This window comes from Antechinus flavipes, chromosome 4 (assembly GCF_016432865.1).
Source record: "Antechinus flavipes isolate AdamAnt ecotype Samford, QLD, Australia chromosome 4, AdamAnt_v2, whole genome shotgun sequence".
Lineage (NCBI taxonomy): Eukaryota > Metazoa > Chordata > Mammalia > Dasyuromorphia > Dasyuridae > Antechinus > Antechinus flavipes.
The window spans coordinates 171,343,115-171,364,349 of record NC_067401.1 but is presented as its reverse complement, the minus strand read 5'-3'; the positions used below and the strand labels follow the sequence as shown (position 1 = coordinate 171,364,349).

Genomic DNA, 21,235 nt, shown 5'->3' with positions numbered 1-21,235 from the left:
AAATTTGATCCATTACAGACTTGCTTAATTAAGTTCAAAGACAAAGAAGCTTGACTTAAGTAGTTACAGGATAAACCCAGTTAATTGTAAATAGTATCGATAAATAAGTGATACAGTAGCACTCTTAATTTTCTCAATATCCTTTGACCCAGTAATATACTATTAGGTCTATATGTTAAAGAGGTCAAAGAAAAAAGCCGCTATGTACAAAATTATGTATGGTGGCTCTTTTTGTAGTGGCAAAAAAACTGGAAATTGAAGGGATGTATTCCATTTATGGGGAATGGTTAAACAATTTGTGTCATATGATTGTGATAGAATACTATTGTACTATAAGAAATGATGAGCAGGATGGTTTTAGGGGAAAAAATGGAAAGACTATATGAACTGATGAAAATTGAAGGGAGCAGGACCAGGAAAACATTGTACATAGTATTGTAGGATGATCAACTGTGAATAACTTAGCTATTCTGATTAATACAGTGATCTAAGATAATTCTGAAGTACTTTTGATGAAAAATGCTATTCTCCTTCAGGGAAATAACTGATAAACTCTGAGTGCAAATTGAAGTATAATTTTTTTCACTTTTTTCATGCTTTTTTTGTTACATGGCTAATAAGGAATTACATGATTTCATATGTATTATCATTTCTTACCTTCTCAATGGGAGGAGGAGAGGAAGGAAGAGAATTCAGAACTCAACATTTAAAAAAGAATGTTAAAAACAAATAATAAATTTGTTTAAGAAAAACAATATATACCCACTGTAATGTCTCATTATGAGAGAGTAGTTGAATGATTTAAAAATTATATGTACATACACACACATACACAGATACAAATATACTCATAATTCCAGGTTTTTTTTGATTATCTAAACCAGTTTACAGATCCATCATCAATGCACTAGAGTTTCTGTCTTCCCATGCCCCCTCCAATGTCTAATATTTTTGTTCTTTTTCATCTTTGCCAATCTAATAGGTATGAGGTAAAACCCCAAAATTGTTTTAGTTTGAGTTTTTCTTATTATTAGCAATTATTATTATTAGAAATATTCTTTCATATGGACGTTAATAACTTACAATTCTGTTTTTGAAAATTACCTGTTCATATCCTTTGACAACTTAATTATTAAGAAACAACTTGTATTCTCGTTTATCTGCATCAATTCCATGTATGTCATGATGTTAGACCTTTATCAGAGAGACTTGCTCTTAAGGGTTTTTTTTTTCCCTCAATTAAATCCTTCCTTTATTCTAGCTACATTGATTCAATTCATGCAGAAACTTTACAATTATGTGTGTGTGTGTGTGTGTGTGTGTGTGTGTATGTGTGAAACTTTTTATTTTTAGAACATATGCAAGGTTAATTTTCCCTCATTGGCCCTTGCAAAATCTTGTGCCAATTCTTCACCTTCTTCCTGTCCTCTTCCTTAGATAGCAAGTAACCCAATATATGTTAAACATGGTAAAAACATATGTAAATCCAATATAGGCATACATATTTATATAATTATTTTGCTGCACATCAAAAATCAGATCAAAAAGGAAAAAAATTAGAAAGAAAATAAAATTCAAGGAAACAACAACAAAAGAAGTGAAAATGCTATGTTGTGATCCATACTCAGTTCTCACAGTCCTCACTCTGAGTGTAGATGGTTCTCATCATCACAAGATCATTGGAACTGGCCTGAATCATCTCATTGTTTATGAGAGCCATGTCCTTCAGAACTGATCATCATATAATCTTATTGTTGTCATGTACAATGATCTCCTGGTTCTGATCTTTTCACTTAGCATCAGTTCATGTAAAAAACTTTAAAATTTTATGTACTTCTGTTTTTTCTTTCTTGGCATAAGCATGGGGATAGAACGTGATAGTTTCCAGCAGACCCTAAGAAGTCCAAGCTACTTTTGCATCATATCCCCTGACCTAGTCAGTTCTGAAATATTGCTTTACAATGGCAGTGGGGATCTGCTACACTGTTGGAGCCAAGTGATCCAACTTCTTGAGAGAATAGGGAGGCAGGGAATGGTGGAGCTTAAAAATGTTTTTTATGCAAAGATCACATATAAAAGGCAATTGGCCAATTTCATCTTGCTCAATTGGCATATATTCTTCAGAATGCCTTTTTTCCTGGGGTCAAATACTGTATTACTAAGTATGTTACCAGGGCTGGAAAGACATGTGGGCGCAGGAAAGCCCTGACTTAGAAAAACTTGCAGGACAATTTACTCCTGATTGCTGAGCTCAAATGGATCACTTTTGAGCTGTTTTAATTAATTAATTAATAATGTGCACTACTTTACATGGTAGAGTATTGTGTTGGAGAAAAGGCATTGGAAGTATGTATAGAAATAACAGGTTCAGATAACCAGTAATAACACAAAGTATAAGAACTAATGAGTTCTACCATTTAAAATTGTGAGACGTTTTACATACTACCTATAAAATGTTATACATTGGTAATTGATTTTTTAGATTAATATGAATGGAAGCAAGTGTCCAATTTGTAGCTATAACACAATTAGTGGATTGTCCATGTTTTCTACCTCCTTAAATTCTTCCTAAATCTCTTCAAAGCTTCCTGCTCATTTCTTCCTAGTTTTTTATCACTGTCTCTACTTCTTATACAATATCTTAACACATTTCAAACCTGACATTTGAGACAAATGAACAACATCAAAAATAAATGTTCAAAAGTGTTTTGGTTTGCATTTAGTTTTTGTATTAGAATCCTAATAGGCTCTTCCCCGTTCTCTCTGCCTCCCTCCACCTCTTCTCCCCCTCCCCCCAGGGCAAGTGGGGTTAAGTGACTTGCCCAGGCTCACACAGCTGGGACAGGTTAAGTGTCTGAGGCAAATATGAACTCAGGTTTTCCTGACTTCAGGGCTGGTGCTCTATCCACTGTACCACCTAGCTGTTCCTTCTAAGAGGCTTTTTAAAGACTTGTCAAAGTGTTTTATATGGGATCCATTACCTTTTGACTGGGAGCTACTTTATATGAACTCAATAAGTAAAAAAAACTTAAAAGCCTTACTGCAGATACAATAACAAATACAATAGTAGTCTTTTAGGTAAGCCAGACAAAAAAATTAATTAGACTGTTATAATTGACAACACTATTGCATTGAAGTAATGCACTTCATATTCATATCACTTAGTACTCACAAGAGTCAATGAGATTGGCATAAAACCTATAGTAGAAAAAACAGATCAAGTGACTGACCTGCCAGAGGTCACATAGCCAATAAGCACTGGAAGCAGGCTCCAAACCCAGGTTTCCCCTGAGTTCACCCCTAATGTTCCCTTCTTTGACAGACACTGATGCCTCCTTAGAAGGTTGGGGCAGTACAGTACAAAGAGTGCTGGTGATTCCATTGAGATTAATCAATATATCGGGGGACTTCCGGCCAAGATGGTGGAGAGGAGGAACACAGCAGTGTAACCTCCGCGTTTTTCTCTCACTATCCATTTCATTACAAGCCTCTGAATTAATGCTCAACTGAAAAAAAACCTACAATTAGTTACCAAGAAAAACCATCCTTGAGACTCGTCAGGAAAGGTCTGTTTTTGATCGAGGGCGGGCACGGGTTTAGATCAGAAGCAGGCAGTGAGAACAGGGAAGGCAGCTCAGAGCCGAGCAGAGTGGAGAGGGGGTGGGGCGTGATCGCAGCAGTCTCTTCGAGGAGAGCTTTGCTACAGGATTGGATACTTTGCTCCGGCAGCAAGTCAGCAGCCCAGCAGAGAAGCTAAAAACACGGGTGTGTGTGTGTGTGTGTGTGTGTGTGTGTGTGTGTGTGTGTGTGTGTGTGTGTGTGTGTGTGAAGAACACAATCCCAAATAACTGGAGTCTCTCAGGACCTGGCCACCCCTCCCCCACAGTGTCTCAACACGCTCTCGAATCTCAGAGCACAGGCGCAGCACAGTTGGGCTAGTGCCTCACTGCTGCCCTCGCAGTCTGTAGAGGAAGCTCGGTAACACCACCCAGCCCCTCCCCCAAAGAAAGCATCCTCCATTCAAGGGTTTCTTCTGCTGTTTCTTTGCTAGTTTGTCTTTGATTATTAGACAGAATGAGCAAGAAACTGAAGAGGACTTTAACCCTTGACAGCTTCTATACAGAAAGAGAGCAGACTCTAAATCCTGAGGAGACTAAAAACAGACAGTCTCCAGGTGAATCCCCAAAGGAGGAGATCATCTGTTCCTCAGAATCTCATAGAGGAAATTAAAAAGGCTCTCACAAGAGAGCTAGAAGAAAAATGGGAAAAAGAGAGGGAGGCTTGGCAAAAGAGTCTGGAGAAGTCATCCCACTCATTTAAAGAGAGAGTGGATAAAGAAATCAAATCCTTGAAAAATAGAATTAGTGAACTGGAAACAGAAAACAGCTCTCTAAAAAACAAAATTGGTGAAATGGAAAAAAATTCCATAGAACAAAAGAATTCAATTGGACAATTAGAAAAAGATTTTTAAAAAGTGAGTGAAGAAAATACTTCACTGAAAATCAGGGTCGAACAAATGGAATTGAATGACTCGAGGAGACAAGAAGAATCAGTCAAGCAAATCCAAAAAAATCAAACAATGGAAAAGAATGTGAAATACCTTCTGGGGAAGACAACAGACCTGGAAAACAGATCCAGGAGAGACAATCTGAGAATCATCGGACTCCCAGAAAAGCATGATGAAAAAAAGAGCCTGGACACTATTTTCCAGGAAATTGTCAAAGAGAACTGCCCAGAAGTCATAGAAACAGAGGGTAAAATAGACATTGAAAGAATTCATCAATCCCCTACTGAAAGGGATCCTAAAATCAAAACACCAAGGAATATAGTGGCCAAATGCCAGAACCCTCACACGAAGGAAAAAATACTGCAAGTAGCTAGAAAAACCCAATTCAAGTATCGAGGAGCCACAATAAGAATCACCCAGGATCTGGCAGCATCCACATTAAAGGATCGAAGGGCCTGGAATATGATATTCCGAAAGGCTAAGGAACTTGGTATGCAACCAAAAATAACTTACCCAGCTAGAATGAGCATCTTTTTCCAGGGAAGAAGATGGACATTCAACGAAGTAAGCGAATTTCACCTATTTTTGATGAAAAAGCCAGAACTTAACAAAAAGTTTGATCTACAAATACAGAACTCAAGAGAAACCTAAAAAGGTAAAGATTAATCTTGGGAACTATATTTCGGCTATAAAGATGTATAAAAGATACATGTATACCTTGTTCTAGAAACTAGATGTGGAAAGGACATTGCACTAGAAAAAGGGGAAAGTGGGGGTACTACATCTCATGAAGAGGCAAAGGAAACCTATTATATCTGAGAGAAAGAATGGAGGGGGATGAATATAGTGAGTATTTTACTGCTTTCAGAATTGGCTTTAAGAGAAAAATTTTAGACATATTCAATCTATGGTGAAACTTCTCCCACCTCATTGAAAAGTGAAAAGGGAAAAGTGAAAAGGGAAGGAATAAGCTAAGTGGAAGGGAATTCGGTAACTGGGAGGGGAAGGGGTAAGATAGGAGGAGGAACTCTAAGGGGGGGAGGGATACTAAAAAGGGAGGGCTGTGAGAAGCAAGTGGTGCTCACAAGCTTAATACTGGGAAAGAGGGTAAAGGGGTAAGAAGGGAGAAAAGCATAAACCAGAGTTAACAAGATGGCAAGTAATACAGAATTGGTCATTTTAACCATAAATGTGAACGGGGTAAACTCCTCCATAAAGAGGAAGCGGTTAGCAGAATGGATTAAAAGCAAGAATCCTACAATATGTTGTTTACAGGAAACACACCTGAAGCGGGGAGATACATGCAGGATAAAGGTAAAAGGTTGGAGCAAAACTTACTATGCTTCAGGTGAAGTCAAAAAAGCAGGGGTAGCCATCCTGATCTCAGATCAAGCTAAAGCAAAAATTGATCTAATTAAAAGAGATAAGGAAGGGCACTATATCTTGCTAAAGGGTAGCATGGATAATGAAGCACTATCTATATTAAACATATATGCACCAAGTGGTGTAGCATCTAAATTCTTAAAAGAGAAATTAAGAGAGCTGCAAGAAGAAATAGACAGTAAAACTATAATACTGGGAGATCTTAACCTTGTACTCTCAGAATTAGATAAATCAAACCACAAAATAAATAAGAAAGAAGTCAAAGAGGTAAATAGAATACTAGAAAAATTAGATATAATAGATCTCTGGAGAAAATGTAATGGGGACAGAAAGGAGTACTTTTCAGCAGTGCATGGAACTTATACAAAAATTGACCATATATTAGGACATAAAAACCTCAAACTCAAATGCAGTAAGGCAGAAATAGTAAATGCATCCTTTTCATACCACGATGCATTGAAAATTACATTCAACAAAAAGCCAGGGGAAAGTAGACCAAAAAATAATTGGAAACTAAATAATCTCATACTAAAGAATGATTGGGTGAAACAGCAAATCATAGACATAATTAATAACTTCACCCAAGAAAACGATAATAATGAGACATCATACCAAAATGTATGGGATGCAGCCAAAGCGGTAACAAGGGGAAATCTCATATATCTAGAGGCCTATTTGTATAAAATAGAGAAAGAGAAGGTCAATGAATTGGGCTTGCAACTTAAAATGCTAGAAAAGGAACAAATTAAAAACCCCCAGTCAAACACTAAACTTGAAATTCTAAAAATAAAAGGAGAGATCAATAAAATTGAAAGTAAAAAAACTATTGAATTAATTAATAAAACTAAGAGTTGGTTCTATGAAAAAAACAACAAAATAGACAAACCTTTAGTAAATCTGATTAAAAAAAGGAAAGAGAAAAATCAAATTGTTAGTCTTAAAAATGAAAAGGGAGAACTCACCACTAACGAAGAGGAAATTAGAGCAATAATTAGGACTTACTTTGCCCAACTTTAAGCCAATAAATTCTACAACTTAAATGAAATAGAAAAATACCTCCAAAAATATAGCTTGCCTAAACTAACAGAGGAAGAAGTAAATATCCTAAACACTCCCATCTCAGAAAAAGAAATAGAACAAACTATCAATCAACTCCCTAAGAAAAAATCCCAGGACCAGATGGATTTACATGTAAATTCTATCAAACATTTAAAGATCAATTAATTCCAATGCTAAATAAACTATTTGAAAAAATAGGGATTGAAGGAGTCCTACCAAACTCCTTTTATGACACAGACATGGTACTGATACCTAAACCAGGTAGGCTGAAAACAGAGAAAGAAAATTATAGACCAGTCTCCCTAATGAATATTGATGCTAAAATCTTAAATAAAATATTAGCAAAAAGATTACAGAAAATCATCCCCAGGATAATATACTATGACCAAGTCGGATTTATACCAGGAATGCAGGGCTGGTTCAATATTAGGAAAACTATTAGCATAATTGACTATATCAATAACCAAACAAACAAAAACCATATGATCATCTCAATAGATGCAGAAAAAGCATTTGATAAAATCCAACAGCCATTCCTAATAAAAACACTTGAGAGCATAGGAATAAAAGGACTTTTCCTTAAAATAGTCAGGAGCATATATTTAAAACCTTCAGTAAGCATCATATGCAATGGGGAAAAACTGGAACCTTTCCCAGTAAGATCTGGAGTGAAGCAAAGTTGCCCACTATCACCATTATTATTCAATATTGTATTAGAAACACTAGCCTCTGCAATAAGAGTCGAGAAAGAGATTACAGGAATTAGAGTAGGCAATGAGGAAACCAGACTATCACTCTTTGCAGATGATATGATGGTATACCTAGAGAACCCCAGAGATTCTACTAAAAAGCTATTAGAAATAATTCATAATTTTAGCAAAGTAGCAGGATACAAAATAAATCCCCATAAATCCTCAGCATTTTTATACACCACCAACAAAATCCAAGAGCAAGAGATACAAAGAGAAATTCCATTCAAAATAACTGTGGATAACATAAAATATTTGGGAATCTACCTACCAAAGGAAAGTCAGGAATTATTTGAGCAAAATTACAAAAAAGTTTCCACACAAATAAAGTCAGACTTAAATAATTGGAAAAATATTAAGTGCTCTTGGATAGGCCGAGCGAATATAATAAAGATGACAATACTCCCTAAACTAATCTATTTATTTAGTGCTATACCAATCAGACTTCCCAGAAAATATTTTAATGATCTAGAAAAAATAACAACAAAATTCATATGGAACAATAAAAAGTCGAGAATCTCAAGGGAATTAATGAAAAAAAAAAATCAAATGAAGGTGGTCTAGCTGTACCTAATCTAAAAGTATATTATAAAGCAGCAGTCACCAAAACCATTTGGTATTGTCTAAGAAATAGATTAGTTGATCAGTGGAAAAGGTTAGGTTCACAAGACAGAATAGTCAACTATAGCAATCTAGTGTTTGACAAACCCAAAGATTCTAACTTTTGGGATAAGAATTCATTATTTGATAAAAACTGCTGGGATAACTGGAAATTAGTATGGCAGAAACTAGGCATGGACCCACACTTAACACCATATACCAAGATAAGATCAAAATGGGTCCATGATCTAGGCATAAAGAACAAGATTATAAATAAATTAGAGGAACATAGGATAGTTTATCTCTCAGACTTGTGGAGGAGAAAGAAATTTGTGACCAAAGATGAACTAGAGACCATTACTGATCACAAAATAGAAAATTTTGATTATATCAAATTAAAAAGCCTTTGTACAAACAGAATGAATGCAAATAAGATTAGAAGGGAAGCAACAAACTGGGAAAACATCTTTACCGTTAAAGGTTCTGATAAAGGCCTCATTTCCAAAATATATAGTGAACTGACCCTAATTTATAAGAAACCAAGCCATTTTCCAATTGATAAATGGTCAAAGGATATGAACAGACAATTTTCAGTTGATGAAATTGAAACTATTACCACTCATATGAAAGAGTGTTCCAAATCACTATTGATCAGAGAAATGCAAATTAAGACAACTCTGAGATACCACTACACACCTGTCAAATTGGCTAAGATGACAGGAAAAAATAATGATGAATGTTGGAGGGGATGCGGGAAAACTGGGACACTGATGCATTGTTGGTGGAGTTGTGAACGAACCCAACCATTGTGGAGAGCAATCTGGAATTATGCCCAAAAAGTTATCAAAATGTGCATACCCTTTGATCCAGCAGTGTTTCTATTGGGCTTAAACCCCAAAGAGATACTAAAAAAGGGAAAGGGACCTGTATGTGCCAAAATGTTTGTAGCAGCCCTGTTTGTAGTGGCTAGAAACTGGAAAATGAATGGATGCCCATCAATTGGAGAATGGCTGGGTAAATTGTGGTATATGAATGTTATGGAATATTATTGTTCTGTAAGGAATGACCAGCAGGATGAATACAGAGAGACTTGGAGAGATCTACATGAACTGATGCTAAGTGAAATGAGCAGAACCAAGAGATCATTATACACTTCGACAATGATATTGTATGAGGATGTATTCTGATGGAAGTGGATTTCTTTGACAAAGAGACCTAACTGAGTTTCAATGGATAAATGATGGACAGAAACAGCTACACCCAAAGAAAGAACACTGGGAAACGAATATGAACTATTTGCATTTTTGATTTTCTTCCTGAGTTATTTTTACCTTCTGAATCCAATTCTCCCTGTGCAGCGGGAGAACTGTTTGGTTCTGCAAACATATATTGTATCTAGGATATACTGCAACATATCTAACATATATAGGACTGCTTGCCATCTTGGGGAGGGGGTGGAGGGAGGGAGGGGAAAAATCGAAACATAAGCGAGTGCAAGGGATAATGTAAAAAATTACCCTGGCATGGATTCTGTCAATATAAAATTATTATTAAATAAAATTAAATTTAAAAAAAGATTAATCAATATATCAAGAAACTGTGATGTCATTAGTCTGGAATCTCCCTTCACTGATGAAAATTTCAATAACTTCATCTATATATACTTCACAGATAAATCTCTGAGGAAGTTAAGAGAGATGGTCACATAGCTAGTAATTATCACAAGCAGGATTTCCTCTTGGGTTTTCCTTTTTATAAATCTATTGAAAAATATCTATTCTAAATATTTTTCTTTACCTTATTCTAATATGCTAGAAAAAACATTGATTGGTTTGAAACCAAGAAAGATTCATATTCTGCCTTGATACATATTAACTAACCCTCATGAAAAATTAACTTAATTTCTCTACTGTTTTGTTTGGTATTCTTGTTAAGGTATCATTTGTCAACTACAAGACTTAAGATTCTTGAGAGTAGGATTAGATTACACACCCATCCTCTTGAGATACGCAAAGCAAATGTATTATCTCCATTTCATAGCTGAGGAAATGCACTGAGAGAGATTATGATTTTGCCCAAGGTCACACAGCTAATTGCTATCCAAGCTGACACAGAAACCATTTTTCTAATGCCAAGCTCAATAGACAATGTGATGCTGTTTTGTTTTACCACTTACAAACTGAAAATATTTCTAAATAGCTAAGTTGGTACCTCAGAGATACTAGTCACAGACAATTGGCCTGGCCTCTTCCAACTCATGCCATAGTCTGTATTGATAGTTATTTTTCAATTCACAGGCTCTTACTTGGTGAGTGGGATCTATGACCTGGAACCCATTGTGCATAGTTATATCAACGACAAACTTCAAATGACCTTGTGAGTTATCTTCCCTGTCCCTACCTATATGACATTTACTCCTTATCTGGGAACCATACATGGAAGCCTTTTCCTTTTCTGTTTTCTTACATTGTTGGAGGGTAAAATTAAGATTTCTTCTCTGTTTTCTTTCCCTGCCCTTGTCCTCTTTCCACTCCATTTCTAGGGAAGATGCCCAAAGGAATAGTCCCATGTTTTGCCAGAAAGAGGCCCAGAGTCAAGTGACTTCAACTTGTGACTTAATAATAGCCGTGGGCCAACATGATTCTCCTGAGTTCCATCAACAATCCTTGGATTATTTTCAGGTGATTTTTAACTTCCCTGTCATGTTATTTTTAGAAATATACTCTTGGCACTGAAAATCAGATATGGAGGGAATTTTATTCGGGAAGAATTCTTAAGGAATCGTCTTCACAGCCCGCCCCACTCCTCTTTGGGAAAAGGGAGCCCCTATCTCCAAAGTAGTAAAACTTTTGTATTTGTTAGTGGGGTACATCCTCTCCTTTCAGAGAATGGATTGATCCATTTCTTCCAGGTTACAATCTTTCTAATATGCTCACTACATGTTTCCCCTTAATATGTATAAAACATATTCTCCTCCTTATCATACATCCCATGTTCAAAAATGGCAAAAAAAAAAAAAAAAAGCCTAACAACCCCAAAACCTCCTCCTATGGGGTGTGTTGTTCAAAATATAAATTAACTTATTAGGTAGGTACAGTAGTGATTTGGTCAAGTCAAGTCATCGACTCCAACTAGTTTGGGCTGGATCAACTATTACCTTAAATTTGTCATTTTCTCAAAACCACAAGACTCTTTCTGGTTGACTGAATGAATCCACTTGTGCCTTCCTAGCCCCCCAATTCCCTGTTTGCTCAAGGCTTCTATTGATCACTTAATTGTTCTGTGGAATCTTAACCTTCCTTAACCTCTCACATTCTAAAAACCTCTTGGTCAAGGAAGCAGCTAGGTGGCGTAGTGGACAGAGCACCAGCCCTGAATTCAGAAGTTCAAATTTTATCTCAGACACAACACTTCCTAACTGTTTGGCCCTGGGCAACTCACTTAATCCCGATTGTCTCAGCAAAAAAAGAGAGAGAGAGAAAGAGAGAGAGAGAGAAAATGAGAATGAGAATGAAAATGAAGGAAAACCTCTTGGTCAGTAGTACCCACTATCCCACATTATTAAGAAGTTTACAACACTGTGGAAACAGTGAAAAGTTTCAGCATTCCTCACATTCCTTTCTTTCCTCATGGGGAGAGTTGGGAAAGAAGGGAGATATAATCTTATGCCTCTTAATTTGAATTTTAATTCTCAACTATTTTCTCTTTTTTTTTCCTTTTTAATTTGAAAAATGTTTTATTTCATTAAATGTTGCTCAATTGCATGTAAAAAAAATTTTAGTCATTTAAAAAAATTTTAAGTTTCAAAATCTCCCTTTCCCGCCTTCTTATCTTTCCTCCTAAGAAAACAGACAATTTGATGTCAGTTGTATATGTGAAGTAATGCCAAATATATTTCCACATTAGCCATGTTACAAAAGAAAACATACCCCCCAAAAGATAAGGAAAGTTTAAAAAAAAAAAAGTATGCTTCATTCTGTACTCAGAATTCACTACTTCTCTCTCTAGAAATGGATAGAATTTTTCATCACATGTCCTTTGGATTTTTCTTGTATCATTGTTTTGGCCAGAGTATCTCATAGTTGATCATCTTTACAATATTATTATTGTGTACAATGTTCTCCTGGTTCTACTCACTTTGTTTCAATTCATATAGTTTTTTTTTTCAGATTTTTCTGAAAGTATCCCTTTTGTTATTTCTTATAGCATGAGTATTCCATTACAATCATATAATACAACTTGTTCACTGAAGCTTTTTTTCAGTCGAAGAGCATCCCTTCAATTTCTAATTCTTTGCTACTACAAAAAGAGCTGTTACAATTTTTTACAAATAAGTCCTTTTCATTTTTCTTTGAATTCTTTAGGATACTAGCCTACAGTGGTATTTCTGGATCAGAGGATATGCCAAATTTTATAGTTCTCTGAGTGTAGTTCCAAATTATTCTCCAGAATGGTTGGATGAATTTATAACTCTACCAAAATATTTTTCCTCATCATCTCCAACATTTGTCTTTTTTCCTTTTCTGTCATATTAGCCAGTTGGATAGGCATGAGATCATACTTCAGAATTTTTAGTTTACATTTCTCTAATAAATAGTAAATTCTAGCATTTTTTTATATGACTATAGAAAACTTTGATTTCTTCTGGAAGCTACCTATTCATATCTTTTGATCATTTATCAATTGGTGAATTGTAGGGTTCTTCTCTAAAGTATAATGTTCTCTGGAAGCAGGTTTCTTGGAGGGATTCTGGAGGCAGCCTTCCTTTCATTTCATAGTAATAATCACCTCAAATGCAGCCAAGAGCTAAAATCCAAATCCTTTATTGTCTCCTTCAAAATAGTCCGGTTAGAACAGTTAGAACAGTTAGAACAATATGATTATCAATTCTGATGGACCTGGCCATCTTCAGCAATGAGATGAACCAAATTAGTTCCAATGGAGCAGTAATGAACTGAACCAGCTACACCCAGCGAAAGAACTCTGGGAGATGACTAAAAATCATTACGTAGAATTCCCAATCCCTATATTTTTGCCCATCTGTATTTTTTATTTCCTTCACGGGCTAATTGTACACTATTTCAGAGTCCGATTCTTTTTGTACAGCAAAATAACGGTTTGGACATGTATGTTTATTTTGTATTTAATTTATATACTTTAAAATATTTAACATGTATTGGTCATCCTGCTCCCCCCTGAGGGGAAAAATTGGAACCAAAGGTTTGGCAATTGTCAATGCTGTAAAATTACTCATGCATATAACTTGTTAAATAAAAAGCTATTAAAAAAATAAAATAGATCATTAAGAAAAAAAAATAGTTCGGTTAGCTTTTTTAGAGGCCTATTTCTCTCCTTGGTTCTGAGAGCTCTTGCCACTTGTCCTTTGCCTCTTCCAGCTGCAGCCTCTAGCTCCTACTGAATCCAGATCCTCCAGCCAGCACAAAGGTGGAAGTTGGGATGACCTTTGACTCCTCCGAGAGTGGGATTGTGGGTTTCTGTCTTGTGAATCTCCCGAAATATCTAGTGGACTTGTCCTTTAGTGGGCTTCTCCTTATATATGCTTTCTTAAAGGTGTGAATTCTAAAGATATGAAAGGTGCAAACTCTCTTAAAAGGTATGAACTCTAATGTGTGAACTCTCCCAAAAGTGTGAACTCCAAAGGTATGAACCAACTACATAAGCATTGTTTCTATAAACTCCAGTGACTTAGCACCTTGTTTCAAGTTCTGGTTTGTATTTTCTATAAATTTGACTGAATTCTTTATATATTTAAGAAATGAGGTCTTTATTAGAGGAATTTGCTGTAAAAATATTTCCCACTGGTTTCCTCTTTCCTTCTAATCTTGGTTGCATTGATTTTGTTTGCGCAAATCTTTTTCAACTTAATGTAATCAATTAAGGAGATTGAATGCAGATTGAAACATACTATTTTCACCTTTTGTTGGATTTTGGAGTTTTTTGTGGCTTTTCTCTTTTGTCCTGATTTTTCTTTCACAACATTACTAATATGAAAATATTTTTAAAATAATTGTATATGTATAATCTATATTAGGTTGATTGTTGTTTGCTGAAGGGGGAAGGAAATGAAGAAGGGAGAAAAATTTGATGCTAAAAATCTTATAAAAATGAATATTAAAAACTTTTTATGTGTAATTGAAAAAAATAAAATGGTGTGAAGGAATGTTATTAGAAAAATGAAAATGGGGCAACTAGGTGGCGCAGTGGATAGATCACCAGCCCTGAAGTCAGGAAAACGACCTTGAGTTTAAATTTGGTCTCAGACACTTAACTCTTCCTAGTTGTATGACCCTGGACAAGTCACTTAATCCCAATTGCCTCAGCAAAATAAAATAAAATAAAAGATAATTTTTAAGCTAAACTAAAAATTATTTAATGTAATCAAAATTGCCATTTTATACCCTCTAATGCTCTTTCTCTCTATTTCTGGTCATAAATTCTTCCTTTATCCATAGATTTGAGAGGTAAGATATTCCATGTTCCCTATTTTGCTTATGATATCACCCTTTATGTCTAGATCGTGTATACTTTTTGATCTTATCTTGCTATACAGTGTGAGATATTGTTTTCTACCTAGTTCTACCAAACTACTGTCCAGATTTCCCAGAAATTTTTGTCAAATACTGAGTTCTTGTCACAAAAGTTTGATTTTATGTGTTTATCAAACATTAAATTACTGTCATTTATTATTATTATTATTCCTAATCTATTCCACTGATCTATCACTCTATTTTTTAGCCAGTACCAGTTTGTTTTCATGATTATCGCTTTGTAAATTTAATTTGAAATCTAGTACTGCTACCTTTCCTTCCTTCACATTTTTTTCCCATGGAATTGCTTTTTAAATGTCAACCTTTTTTTCTTCCAGACGTTTTTGGTTACCCTATAAATTTTTTTTGTTAGTTTAATTGGTATGGCACTGAATAAATTGATTTTGATAGAATTGCCTTTTTTTATTGGCTTGGCTACCCATGAATAATTAATATTCCAGTCATTCAGCTCTTTCTTTATTAGTGTGAAGTGTTTTGTAATTTTGTTCATTTAGTTCCTGCGTTTGCTTAGCAGGTAGACTTCCAAGTAACTTATTTTGCCTGCAGTTATTTCAAATGGAATTTCTTTTTCTATCTCTTTCTACTAGATTTTGTTGGTGATATGTAGAAATGTTGATGAGTTCTGGATTTATTTTATATCCTTCAACTTTGCTAAACTTTTTAATTATTCCAACTAGTTTTTTAGTTGATTCTCTAGGATTTTCTAAGCACATCATTCTATCATCTGCAAAGAATAATAGTTTTGTTCATTGCCTATTCTAATTCCTTCAGTTTCTTTTTTTCTTGTCTTATTACTATAGCTAGCATTTCTAGTTCAACATGAATAGTAATAGTGATGATGGATATCTTTGCTTTACCCTTGATCTTATTGGGAAGACTTTTGCCTTATCCCCACTACAGATTATACTTGCTGATGGTTTTAGATAGATGCTATTTACACTTTGAAGGAGAAATTCATTTATTCCTATGTTTTCTGGAGTCTTAAAAAAAATTTTTTTTTTGCTTTTTATTTACAAGATATATGCATGGATAATTTTTCAGCATTGACAGTTGCAAAACCTTTTGTTCCAATTTTTCCCCTCCTTCCCCTTCCCTCCTCCCCCAGATGGCAGGTTGACCAATACATGTTAAATATGTTAAAGTATAAGTTAAATACAATAAATATATGTATACATGTCCATACAGTCATTTTACTGTACAAAAAGAATCAGACTTTGAAATAGTGTACAATTAATCTGTGAAGGAAATCAAAAATGCAGGTGGACAAAAATAGAGGGATTGGGAATTCTATGAAGTGGTTCATACTCGTTTCCCAGAGTTCTTTCACTGGGTGTAGCTGGTTCAGTTCATTACTGCTCTTTTGGAACTGATTTGGTTCATCTCATTGTTGAAGAGGGCCATGTCCATTAGAATTGATCATCATATAGTACTGTTGTTGAAATATATAATGATCTTCTGGTCCTGCTCATTTCACTCAGCATCAGTTCATGTAAGTCTCTCCAAGCCTTTCTGAAATCATCCTGCTGCTCATTTCTTACAGAACAATAATATTCCATAATAGTCATATGCCACCATTTATTCAGCCATTGTCTAATTGATGGGCCTCCATTCAGTTTCCAGTTTCTGGCCACTACTAAGAGGGCTGCCACAAACATTCTTGCACATACAGGTCCCTTTCTCTTCTTTAAGATATCTTTGGGATATAAGCCCAGTAGTAACACTGCTGGATCAAAGGGTATACACAGTCTGATAACTTTTTGAGCATAGTTCCAAATTGCTCTTCAGAATGGCTGGATGTATTCACAATTCCACCAACAATGTATCAGTGTCCCCGTTTTTCTGGATCTTTAATAGGGAATGAGGGTTGTATTTTGTCTAAAGCTCTTTCCATGTGATTCTATCTATATTCTCTCTATTCTATATCTATATATCTATTGAGATAATCACATGGTATTTGTTAGTTTTGCTAATTTTCCTAAGTTTGAATCACCTTTGTATTTCTGTTATAAATCCCATCTGGTCATAATGTAAGATCTTTGTGATATACTGCTATAATCTTGCTAGCATTGTATTTAAAATGTTTGTATCTATATTAATAGAAAGATTTGTCTATAATTTTCTTTCTCTGTTTTTGCTCTTCCTAGTTTAGGTATCAGTACCATATTTGTGTTATAAAAGCAATTTGGTAGGATTCTTTCTTGGCCTATTTTCCCAAATTACTTTTGTTTTTTTTTAAGTGTTTGTAGAATTTACTTATGAATCCATCTAGCCCTGAGGTTTTTTCCTTAGGAACTCATTTATGGCTTGTTCAATATCATATTATGTTAATCTGAATAACTTTTTTTGGTAAATATTTATCCATTTCACTTAGATTGTCAAATTTGTTGGCACATAATAGACAAAATAACTTCTTTTTTAGAAAGGGTTATGATTTCTTTTTTTATAATAGTTTTTCATTTTTCAAAATACGTGCAAAGATAGTTTTCAACATTCATTCCTGCAAAACTCTGTGTTCCATATTTTTATCCCTCTTCCCCTAGACAGCAAGTAATCCAATATAGGTTAAACATATGCAATTCTTCTAAACGTATTTCCACATTTATCATGTTACACAAGAAAAATCAAATCAAAAAGGGGAAAAATGAGAAAGGAAAAAAAGCAAGCAAACAACAACAAAAAGGTAAAAAATACTATGTTGTGATCCATATTCAGTTCCTATAGTTCTCTGATGGCTCTCTCCATCATAAGTCTATTGGAATTGGTCTGAATCACCTCATTGTTGAAAAGAGCCAAGTCCATCACAGGTTGATAATTACAAAATCTTATTGTTGCTGTGTACAATGATCTTTTGGTTCTTCATATTTCACTTAACATCAATTCATTAAAGTCTCTCTAGACCTCTCTGAAATTATTCTGCTGATTGTTTCTTATAGAACAATCATATTCCATAACATTCATATACCATAACTTATTCAGCCATTCCCCAACTGATGGACATCCACTCAGTTTGCAGTTCCTTATCACTTCGAAGAGCTCTTTTATAAACATTTTTGTACATGTAGGTTCTTTTCCCTTTTTTATGATTTCTTTGGGAAATAGACCCAGTAGAGACACTGCTGCATCAAAGGATATGTACAGTTTGATAGCCCTTTGGGCATAACTCCAAATTGCTCTTTAGAATGGTTGGATCAGTTCACAACTCCACCAAAAATGTAATAATATCCTAGTTTCTCACATCCCCATCTTAGCCCATCTGAGAGGTATGAAGTAATACCTCAGAATTGCCTTAATTTGCATTTCTCTAATCAATGGTGATTTAGAACATTTTTTCATATGACTAGAAATGGCTTTAATTTCTTCATCTGAAAATGGTCTGTTCATATCCTTTGATCATTTGTAAATTGAAGAATAGTTCAGAAATTTAGTTAATTCTCTAAAAATTTTAGAAATAAGGGCTTTATCAAAACCCTTAGATGAATTTTTTTCTCCAATTTTCTGTTTTCCTTCTAATCTTGTCTGCATTAGTTTTGTTTGTACAAAACCTTAAACTTAATATAATTAAAATTATCCATTAGCAAAATAGCTTCTAATAATTGCTTTAATTTCATCTGAAATGGTGGGAAATTCACTCTTTTTATTTTTAATAATGGTAATTTGGTTTCCAATCATTTTCTTATAATCTTTCCTTTTTCTCTTTCCTTGCTAGCCTTTTCTAAAATTACTAATTCCTTGAAATCTGTCCCATTAGCTACCCCCTTTTTTAAAAAAACTTCTCTTACAGGTTCTACGTTTACATGGTTGGAGAGTTTCATTTATAGAAATCTCCAATGTGGATCATTTTGACATCATTGAGAAACTGATGCAGAATGAATATATACTGACTCAGGTAGGATAGCATTATTGCTATTATTAGTTTATCTTGGTATTATCAATACTTTGAATGGTATCAGGCATATAGTAGATGTTAATAAATTTTGTCCATTTGTCTCAATCCTTCCAAACCTCTTCTACCCACCAAACCTATTCTAAATCTCTTTCCCACCCCACTTAAACCTCCCTGTTCAAGAGACCTTTCCTCTCCACTTTCTACTCCTAGTCTCTCTCCATGTTTACTTTATACTAGCCTCTTCAGCTCTAAAGTCACTACTTCTTTCTGTTGCAGGTTATTTTGAGGACAATTTTCCAGTAATAAGAGAATCCAGAGCCTCACCATGTCTACCATCACTTGGAGAAGATTAAAGAACAGAAAGATGCTTCCTTTCTTTTTTCTATTCTAAGAAGATTAGTCTTAGACCATTCAAAAATCTGTACAAAAACTCTGTACAAAAAGCTTTGGTTTTTAACCTTCCCTTATGGAGAGATTGTATCTCTGTGCTTGCTCTCATAACCACTAATAAAATCTTTTAACTTGATATTTTATGTTCATTCATTCAACAGTTACCAAGTCTGCTGAGGAAAAGACCTAAATTAGGTGCTAGGAGAATATAAAGCTTAAATAAAATGTTGATCAGCTCCCATGAACTTAAAACCTAGTAGAAGAATAAGACAGAGTAAATTACATTACAAAATACCATGTGATAATTTCTGCACATGAAGTAAAACAAAGTTGGATAAAGATGAGATGAGAAAGGGAAAAATCAAGGAAGCTCCTCTTCAACACATGATGTTTGCTTTAGGCTTGAAAGACTAAGTAGGAATTCAGGAGGAAAGTGGCTTGGGAGGAAATTCCAGGCTTAAGATACCCAAGTATTGCTTAATTTGGCTGGATCATCTGAGTATTTGGAAGAAAGTAATACAAACATAGTATAGTTTCTGAGCTAGAAGGGATTTTAGACAAGGCAGTCTTATTTTAAACATAAGGAAACTGAGGCCCAGTGATTGAAGTGGCTTGCCTAAGAACAGACATGGTATAAGTGGTAGAACCAGAATTATATAGGGTTTGAAAAGTAGGATGATGCCAAATTATGAATGACTTTGAATTTCAGGCAGACATTTGAATTTTATTTTGTAGGCCCTTGGGAACCACTGGAGATTTTGGTACAAATAAGTAGAATCGCTAGATCTATGAATAAGGAAAGTTATTTTTAAGAGCTACATGAAAGATAAATTGGAGAAATAAGAGAGAGGAATTAGACAGTATTGGAGGCTAAGAAAATAGACTGTAATAATTTGTTGTGTTCAGCCATTTTTCAGTTGTGTCCAATTCTTTGTGACCCTATTTGGGACTCTCTTCACAAAGATACTTGAGTGGTTTGCCATTTCCTTTTCCAGATCATTTTACAAATGAGGAAATTGAGGCAAACAGGATTAAGTGACTTGTCCAGTGTCTCACAACTAGTTCCTGAGACTGGATTTGTACTCAAGAAGTCGAATCTTCCCTGACTTCAGGCCCAGCACTCTATTTACTGTGCCACCTATTTATTGATGATAAATAATAATAATAGCTGGAATTTATATGTTACTTTAAGTTTTGCAAAGCACTTTACAAGTATTCTCTCATTTTATCCTCACAATAACCCTGAAAGTAAGTGCTATTTTCTTTCTTTCTTTTTTTTTTTTTTTTTTTTTTTTTGCTGAGGCAATTGGAGTTAAGTGACTTGCCCAGGGTTACAGAGCTAGGAAGTGTTAAGTGTCTGAGATCACATTTGAACTCAGGTCCTCCTGACTTTAGGGCTGGTATTCTCTCCACTAGCTACCCAATAGGTGCTATTTTCATCCCCATTTTACAGACAAGATAACTGAGCCTGGCAAAAGTCAAGTGACATCCTCAGTGTCACATAAGTAGTAAGTACCTGAGGCTAGATTCAAACTCAGAACCTCTTGACTCTAACCCCAGTACTCTATTCATTTCACCTGCCTCTACAATTCATATAGGACCCAGTCCTAGTTAGATGACTTCTATTCCAGACTTAAGAAAATGATAGAGAAAATGTTGATAAGGCAAATTCACCTTTAAAGTATGCCATGCATGCATTTTCCCCGCTCTCCCTCCCCCCCTCACAAGAGTTGGTTGTTAAACATGTAACATTACACTACTGAGTTCCCCAATTCCTATATCAAAGATTACCATCAGATTTAAATACACTGTAAACATGCAAATCTACTATTAATTATAGGTCTTGTTTTATGTAGTGATGAAATGTGTTCATAAATAGAAAATTGGAATTTGATGATGATGAAGAAGCTATTAAGGTAAAAAGCAGCCTGTATGAATTGGGCTTAGTGTAGTAGCTTTTTTCAGCCAATAAGCATTTATTAAGCACTTTGTATGTACCAGACACTGTACTAAATGCTGGAGATACAAAGAAAGATAAAAGATAGTCCTTGATCTTAAGGAGTTCACAAATAATCCTCAGATCCTCAAATAG

At 34.8% G+C, this 21,235-nt stretch overlaps 1 protein-coding gene across 1 annotated transcript in view; it reads left to right on the top strand.

Moving 5' to 3' along the window:
- AFMID (arylformamidase) overlaps window positions 1-19,279 on the top strand; it is a 38,808-nt gene extending 19,529 nt beyond the window's left edge. The window contains exons 8-11 of the mRNA XM_051995483.1: window positions 10,596-10,674; window positions 10,841-10,979; window positions 18,649-18,753; window positions 19,030-19,279. Coding sequence (XP_051851443.1) covers window positions 10,596-10,674; window positions 10,841-10,979; window positions 18,649-18,753; window positions 19,030-19,056 — 350 coding nt within the window. The 3' untranslated portion in view covers window positions 19,057-19,279. The remainder of the gene's footprint in view (window positions 1-10,595; window positions 10,675-10,840; window positions 10,980-18,648; window positions 18,754-19,029) is intronic.
- The last annotated feature ends 1,956 nt before the right edge of the window (window positions 19,280-21,235 follow it).